The sequence below is a fragment of the Diaphorina citri genome, unplaced genomic scaffold, assembly GCF_000475195.1.
Source record: "Diaphorina citri unplaced genomic scaffold, Diaci psyllid genome assembly version 1.1 scaffold173, whole genome shotgun sequence".
Taxonomy (NCBI): domain Eukaryota; kingdom Metazoa; phylum Arthropoda; class Insecta; order Hemiptera; family Psyllidae; genus Diaphorina; species Diaphorina citri.
Window position 1 is genome coordinate 180,304 of NW_007377610.1, and position 9,224 is coordinate 189,527.

Consider the following 9,224-nt stretch of genomic DNA (forward strand, 5'->3'; position numbering starts at 1 on the left):
AAAAGAAGCCTTTGTGCGACAACCCTTACTTCAAGGGGTCCAATGCAATTCCCGACTGGGCAGACTGTAGGGAGAAAGAGCATAGAGGAGAGGGCGAGAAAATGGTAAAGAAGAAGAAGAAAGAGAAGGGGGAGAAGAAGAAGAGGAGGAGGAGGAAGAAGAAGAAGGAGGAGGAGGAGGAGGAAGAAGAAGACGAAGAAAGAGAAGGGGGAGAAGAAGAAGAAGAAGAAGAAGAGGAGGAGGAGGAAGAAGAAGAAGAAGAAGAAGAAAGAGAAGAAGAGGAAAAGAAGATGCTACTAGCTTTACAAGTAATTAAACAAAACAAATAATCCTTGTCTTACTTTTTCTCTTTTCTTCTCTTTCTCTCGTCTCTTAGGTATTTCTTGTTCAAAATGAATACCAATAGGTACACACCTTCCATCATCTATCTCAGGAGGTAACGGAAGAAAGCAATGAAGACAAAAAGAAGAGGAGGAAGAAAGAACAAAAGAAGAAGAAGAGGAGGAAGAAAGAAGAAAAGAAGAAGAAGAAGAAGAAGAAGAAGAAGAAGAAGAAGAAAAGGAGAAAAGAAAAGAAGCCTTTGTGCGACAACCCTTACTTCAAGGGGTCCAATGCAATTCCCGACTGGGGACAACTTTATCCTAAATAGGAACTGTTCGTTCTCGGAACGGCTGGCTTTCGCCTATCCTGTCCGTCTTCTCTATTCGATTTCGGGACGATAAAACATCCGTAGGTACAGTTCCCTATAACAAAACTATAATAAAAGTCGAACTAGCAAATTCTCCTTGTTCCATTCAGCAGGGCCAGTAACAAAAGAAGAAAAGTAATTATTTAATTTTATTTTTTACTTTTTTTCCTGAACACTTGGGAAAAATTAAATTTGAACTTGTTTTTAATGAACACAAAGTAAATTCATTTCAACTTTTGAAAAAACTGAAAGGTGTCGGTAAAACAAAAATAGAAAAAAAACAGAAAGTAATTATTTAATTTTATTTTTTACTTTTTTTCTGAACACTTGGGAAAAATTAAATTTAAACTTGTTTTTAATGAACACAAAGTAAATTCATTTCAACTTTTGAAAAAACTGAAAGGTGTCGGTAAAACAAAAATAGAAAAAAAAACAACAAAAAACATTGTTAAGTAAGAAAGGGTTATTTAGTGCGATATGTATTTTATAATATATGTAGACGCTAGAGGAGCTGGGACTCGATAAGAAAAAGCCTTTCATTCTTTCCTATCATATTTTTTTTACGACGGGCAATGAGGATTAACTGCTAACTTTTTTAGACGTTTTCTTGAAAACCCACGATAAATTGATTTAAACATGATCCTTTTAACATTTTGCTGTAGAAAAACAAAGTGAGTTTTATAGAAAATATCCAAGGAAAAATAATCATACTGTATATTCTTTGCTCGTCCTAATAATATGCCATATGGGATAAAATCTCCTAATAGGTACTCTACATTACGTGGTAACGTGGTATTAAACATCACAGGCGGAAAAAAAAAGAAGAAGTGCCATGATATCTAATCATGTCCCAAAAATGGAACTTACTCCAAATTTTCAATACTTTCATTTAAGTGCCTCCTCAACAAAAAACATTGTTAAGTAAGAAAGGGTTATTTAGTGCGATATGTATTTTATAATATGTAGACGCTAGAGGAGCTGGGACTCGATAAGAAATTAAGAAAAAGCCTTTCATTCTTTCCTATCAAATTCTTTTACGACGGGCAATGAGGATTAACTGCTAACTTTTTTAGACGTTTTCTTGAAAACCCACGATAAATTGATTTAAACATGATCCTTTTAAAATTTTGCTGTAGAAAAACAAAGTGAGTTTTATAGAAAAAATCCAAGGAAAAATAATCATACTGTATATTCTTTGCTCGTCCTAATAATATGCCATATGGGACAAAACTCCTAATAGGTACTCTACATTACGTGGTATTAAACATCACAGGCGGAAAGAAAAAAAGAAGAAGTGCCATGATATCTAATCATGTCCCAAAAATGGAACTTACTCCAAATTTTCAATACTTTCATTTAAGTGCCTCCTTTACATAAACTCCGTATTGATACATATGTACGGTAATAGAAAGTAAAAACCAGAGAATACCTTGCAGTAGGAAGTAGACTGTGATGTTCACCGTCTTGTGAAATAATAGGAAAAGATAAATCGGGAAGACTTTTTTTTTCCTCCAAGGCTGTCAGGACAAATTTGCGAGAAGATTACTCGGAAGAATATTATGATTGTATTACTATTACCGAGAGCTTCAACTTTATGAAGAGAAGAAGAAGAAAAAATCTGGTGTGAACATCACACGACTTTCTATTACATTTGCGGAATACGTATTTGAAAAAAAAAAAATGAAAATTTTCTAAGTCTATTTCGGGACGATAAGACCAAAGCAGTTACAGTTCCCTCTGTCAAACCTCTTAAAAAAATAATAATAATAATAAAAAAAATCTGGTGTGAACATCACACGACTTTCTATTACATTTGCGGAATACGTATTCGAAAAAAAAAATGAAAATTTCCCGAGCCTGAGCCGCCTACGGCGGCCGATTTTTGGTCGAAAATTTCCTACTAAGTCCCGAGCCTGAGCCGCCTACGGCGGCCGATTTTTGGTCGAAAATTTCCTATCTTAAAATACTCCCCATATGAGGGGGATCATTAAAAAGTGTCCAAAAATTGAACTTTTTTTTTTTTAATTTTTCTAAGTCCAAAATTGACCGCCTACGGCGCCAACTTTTAAATTCGAAATAAATAACATAACTTAATATTTTAGTCGATTTTTGTTTACGTCACTACTTGTTCCTGCTTTAGCTTGGTTGGCAAGACTTTGGTTACCTCTGTTCTACACAAAGTATGGCTAAATAAAAACTGGTACTTTTAGCTTCGGTCAAGCTATCTTAAGTTTGGACTTATATCTTAAAGTTTAGAACTTATTAAAACTATAGCTATACATAGAGTGACGAGAATGTTAGTTTATTTATTTATCTATGAGGGAACGTGCTCCATAGAATGAAAGCCCGAACTTTACCATAGGTACTTAAATTCTATTTCTCTGTCTCTCCCATCTCAAGGAGTGAAGCGACGTGTCAGTTCCATCTTAGGAGAATTAGTAAGGAATATTCCACTCAACCCATGTTAATATTCAATACAAGAGCTTTCACAAAGTCCCTTAATCCCTGACTGAGAACAACTGAAAATCTAAGCAAGCTGTTGACATAGAATCTATATTCTAGAGAAATCTGGTCTCATTTAGGTATTAGAGCTCTAGACTTATCTAAGATTAAAGCTTTGCGTATTTACGTGTGCACCTATAAACTTCTCCGTTTTAATACTAGGTACTATCTAGTCTTCTTACCTAAAAGAGAATTTAAATTTAATACAATGACTATGAAACTCTAACAATGTTTAATTATAATTATAATTACCTATGTACCCACCTGGATGTCTTGAAAGTAGCAGATATACGTACAGTTAAATCTTAGTTTTAGCTACCCAATTTAAAATGTACCTATTACCTATACCTACACAAACATACATAAAAATATTCCCACCTAATTACCTACCCATGAAATAATTCTGCAAGATAAAAAATAATAGAAAGAAATTTTTTCTACACTTTTTTTCAGTGCTTCATGTATGCTATGGCGATCTAGGCCAGCATGTGCTCCCCCAAGATATAGCGGAACTAGAAAATCCTCAACATGTTCCTGATAATAATGATACAGTTCAAAATAAGTTTATACTCGATAACGCAATGTCTCCTCCTGATAATTCCTTATTAGATGTATCAAATTCTTCTGAAATAGTGGAAGGAGGGTCTGCAGAAAAGCCATCAAACAGAGAGAAAGTAGAAACATCGACTTGCGCTACAGAGGAATCTGTATCAAACAAGAATGCAGGAAGCAAAAGTAAAAACAAAGTTGTCAAAGACCCGTTAGAATCTTATTTACTACAATTACAAAGCTCTCACCCAGAACAGAATGATGTACAAAAAGCAAAGAAACCGGAAAGGGAGATCATTTTGAATAATCCTGAAGGAGAGCATACTGAATACTTTGAAACTGAAGAGAAATCATCCCACAAGGCACAAAATTCTGATAAAAACGATGCCACCAAAGAGAATACTAATCCAATAGTTGGAGATGTGCCGATTGAGGTACTCGAAGAAAATACCTCAAAATCTCCCGGTGATGCATTACTTGGTAATGAAAATCAGTATCAATTGGATAAAATTCCTGGCGAACCTTCCTACCGTATGTCTGATGCTCTCTTAGGACTGGATTCACCTTCTGTGACAGCTCAAAAACCCTCTAACAATACTGAAAACGACAAATCACTGAAAAATCAAGAAACTACGGGTTCAAAATTAAAGAATAACGGGAGTTTAGGATACGGTAACAATGTGTCCAAGGACCAAACAGGAGTACCAAATACTGCGCACAATGCTTACGGAACTTCACAAAAGCCAATACAATCGACGGATAATAAAGAACACAAGAATGAGGTCTATGGCCCCAATAATCCACTCATAGAAAACCCAGGAGCTATAGAAAATAATAAAAACAGCTATTACGGTGATTCACTAAGAGTACCAAAGAACGATGTTTATGGACTCAATAATCTAATTAAGGAACTACCAGCAGTATCACCAAATACTGTGGACAATTCTCATGGAAATCCACAACAACCAATAGCACCAAATGAACTCAATAATCCAGGAAAAGGTAAATCAGGATTACCACCAAATACTGTGGACAATTCTTACGGAAAACCACAACAACCACTTGCACCGAAAGAAACGAAATTGGCTGATAATAAAGAACATACAAATGACGTAAATGGACTCAATAATCCAATTAAAGAACAAGGAATATCACCAAATACTGTGGACAACTCTTATGGTGATTCACTAAGAGTACCAAAGAATGATGTTCATGTACTCAATAATCCACCTAAAGAACAAGGAGTATCACCAAATACTGTGGACACTTCATATGGAAATCCACAAAAACCACTTGCACCAAAAGGAACAAAATTGGCTAATAATAATGAACCCACAAATGATGTGTATGGACTCAATAAGCCTAACAAGGAACAACAAGGAGTACCACTAAATACTGTGGGCAATTCTTACGGAAATCCACAACAACCACTTGCACCAAAAGAAACGAAATTGGCTGATAATAAAGAACATACAAATGACGTGTATGGACTCAATAATCCACCTAAAGAACAAGGAGTATCACCAAACACTGTGGACATTTCATATGGAAATCCACAACAACCACTTGCACCAAAAGGAACAAAATTGGCTAATAATAATGAACCCACGAATGATGTGTATGGACTCAATAAGCCTAACAAGGAACAACAAGGAGTACCACTAAATACTGTGGGCAATTCTTACGGAAATCCACAACAACCACTTGCACCAAAAGAAAGGAAATTGGCTGATAATAAAGAACATACAAATGACGTGTATGGACTCAATAATCCACCTAAAGAACAAGGAGTATCACCAAACACTGTGGACATTTCATATGGAAATCCACAACAACCACTTGCACCAAAAGAAAGGAAATTGGCTGATAATAAAGAACATACAAATGACGTGTATGGACTCAATAATCCACCTAAAGAACAAGGAGTATCACCAAACACTGTGGACATTTCATATGGAAATCCACAACAACCACTTGCACCAAAAGAAAGGAAATTGGCTGATAATAAAGAACATACAAATGACGTGTATGGACTCAATAATCCTATTAAAGAACAAGGAATATCACCAAATACTGTGGACAACTCTTATGGTGATTCACTAAGAGTACCAAAGAATGATGTTCATGTACTCAATAATCCAACTAAAGAACAAGAAGTATCACCAAATACTGTGGACAATTCTCACGGGAATCCACAGCAACCACTTGCACCGAAAGGAACGAATGTGGTAACTAATAAAGAACCTTCAAATGATTTGTATGGACTCAATAATCCAACCAAAGGACAACCTGGGACATCAAATACTGTGGACAATTCTTACGGAAATCAACAACAACTACTTAAAGAAAACTCATTAAAAGGCACAAAAAGTGCTGATAATTCTGATGGCAATTCACTTCCACGAAAATCACCAAATGATAAGGAATCTCAAAACGATGTTCATGGATTGAATAACTTTCCCAAAAGCCAACTGGGTGAATTAGCAAGAACCGTGAATGATTCTTACGGCAATCCACAACAAATATCCCCAAAAGGAATAAAATTGCCGGAGAATACAGAACCCAAGACCAACGTTTATGGACTCAACAATAATTCCAAAGACAAACCATCAGGTTTGCCAAACAGTAATGACAATTCTTCAGGTGATTTTCTAAGAGAAAAATCACCAAAAGACAAAAGCCAGGTGGGAGATTTACTAAATACAGTTGACAATTCTCATGGGTTTAAAGATTTTAGCTTATCTTCTGGTGATCAAAAGGGTGACAAAAAAGGTACCCAACTCAACCCTGAATCAGCACGCTCTCCAGATGGACTTCATGTTAAAACACAATATGTCCAAGAAAACTCCGTTGATACCCTTGGGAAAGGGAAATTACCTAAAGGTCCGACTTCAAATGAATCTCTAGAGGTCAAAGAACCCTTACTGGATTTTAAAGAACCTACAGTAAAACTTGGGACATCTAACAATGGTAACAAGTCGTCCAATGCTACCAACAATGATTCTATAAATAAGTATGAGAACTTTGGTAATCCAAAACAACAAGTTGGTTCAAAAATAACGAAAAATGGAAATTCATCATCTGGCCTACCCTCTGATATGTCTGGGAAACCTTTGATTGCAATTGATTATGCTGCTACAGAGCCTGGGACAGAAGGGTCAAAGGGATGGCCAGAATATGGCTCTAATTCAATTGATGGGACATCTGAGACAACACTAGAACATTTTGACAATGAAGAACCACCAGGTCCGGAAGTTGTGCCAGGTATGTTTCATTTCTTTTTGGAAAGTAAGGAAGAGGACTGTAAAGGGATGCGTTCTTTTTGGAAAATGGAACTTAGGTGCCCTTACACTTTAATTTGGCTTAGAGAGATATTGGGGGTTGGCCTTTAGTTGGACTTTTACAGTTATACAGTGTTCGTGGACTTATTATGTAGATTCTACAAGAAAGCGGTTTACGGGAATGATAGAAGGTATAAATTAACACCAATAAAAAAGAGAATCATACTAAATGTCTATATTTACTATTATTCCGCAATTTTTTTTTAGGAATTGTTGACATCTGAGGCTGTATTACTAATAACAAGTTTTGCTGTTTGCAGTGGGTTTGGCGTTAAAACAACGTGATACCAATAAAAAAGAGAATCATACTAAATGTCTATATTTACTATTATTCCGCAATTTTTTTTAGGAATTGTTGACATCTGAGGCTGTATTACTAATAACAAGTTTTGCTGTTTGCAGTGGGTTTGGCGTTAAAACAACGTGAAATGTTGAGGTTATGCAGTCTACCCAAATTGCCAAAGGGAGAAAATATTTGCTACCAGAGGAAAGCTACAAACGGCACCAAGATAGAAACGTGGGTCAAAATTTGCGATGTGATTGCCAAGACTTTGGGATTTTACCAGGGTAAGTACCAAGTGATATTTGCTCATTTATTAATACAATTCTACAATGCTTCTTACAATATTCTTCTATTCTTTGTTCCTTTCTCATTTTCTTCTAATTCCATTCGCTCATTTATTAATACAATTCTACAATGCTTCTTACAATATTCTTCTATTCTTTGTTCCTTTCTCATTTTCTTCTAATTCCATTCCTACAATAATGACCTATTTCTTTTCCATAAAATTCAGCTTTAATTTGTTCCGTACTACATTCGCATCAGATATATTGAAAGCAGATATATGCATCTGCTTTCAATATTTTCAATGTGGATTTTATCAATACATACATTGATAATTTTGTATATCTCGATTGAGGAACTCCATAATATGAAACCGAAACAATGTTAGGCTTTTGCTTCTTTCTGCAAAAACTTTGATTCAATATGTGCTCAAATACTGATATGTATTTCAGGTCTCTGTCTCTACATCGAAAGTCCCATTGATTCCGAAGTCTACTACAGCGTGTGTAGCTTTTGCTTCTTTCTGCAAAAACTTTGATTTAATATGTGCTCAAATACTGATATGTATTTCAGGTCTCTGTCTCTACATCGAAAGTCCCATTGATTCCGAAGTCTACTACAGCGTGTGTGGCATTTCCAAGGCAGATACTTTGAATACATCAGACTCGTCATCTTGGGCTTTTCTGACCACGCAAGATGTTCCCATCAAATTACCGAAAGATCAAGAATGCCACAATGGATACAAAGTGCTGCATGAGGTTCAATCTTCAGCAAAGACAAATAGAAAGTGAGGAAAGTTGACCTACATATTTGTAGGTTATTATGCAAATTATATAAAGCAATTTAAAGTTTTGTGCCACAAGATGTACACCTTCATAAAGACTAGGATACAACATTTTAACTAACACCGAGATGAACTTGAAGTTTTACTTGTTTACCTATATACAAAATTATTATTGTCTTCTCTAAAACTAAGCAAATATTTAAAATATATGTATGTACTCGTACATATTGGAGCGAGTGCGAGGATATACTTAGTTAATAGACAAATATGAGCGTCTTCAACTTTTAAAGGAAAAGGTCTTAAATTTGACGAAATAAAGGAAACCGTGAAAAGGTTTCATTTCAAACACTGATGCACATGCCGGAAGTGACTTAACAGTATTTCAAGGTTTTTAGAAACTGAGGATCTTGTAAGGAATTCAAGGATAGGTGCCGATATAATTTTGTCTGTTAGCTACTTGTATATTTTATACCTAGGTGACCTAGGTGTTATTGAATTGTTTTGCTTTTACCTATATGCAATGGATTCCTTGACAAAATAAAAGGCAACTTTACAGATTTTTGCGGTCTATTATTTGCTATCGATTAGATATTGTTTGGTGCTATGAATTCTGACAGTTATGACACAATTAATACAAAGTAAAAAGCGGATGATTCCAGATGAATAATTTATTTAGTCTCCAATGTTGTTTATTGCTTACCTTAATAAGAAGTAATCACAGATTTATAAATTCTGAACTGTTGCTCTTTTTTTTCTGAAACACAAAAATAACATAAATCCTTTGTAAAATAAAAT

The 9,224-nt window shown here is 35.1% G+C and overlaps 1 protein-coding gene across 1 annotated transcript; it reads left to right on the forward strand.

Annotated features, from left to right (window-relative positions):
- The first annotated feature begins 3,623 nt into the window (after positions 1–3,623).
- On the forward strand, positions 3,624–9,002 carry LOC103505430 (GATA zinc finger domain-containing protein 14-like). The gene is made up of 3 exons (XM_017442414.2): positions 3,624–7,003; positions 7,483–7,647; positions 8,219–9,002. Exons 1-3 carry the CDS (start codon positions 3,772–3,774, stop codon positions 8,434–8,436), a joined length of 3,615 nt encoding a protein of 1,204 aa, XP_017297903.1. The 5' UTR covers positions 3,624–3,771; the 3' UTR covers positions 8,437–9,002.
- The last annotated feature ends 222 nt before the right edge of the window (positions 9,003–9,224 follow it).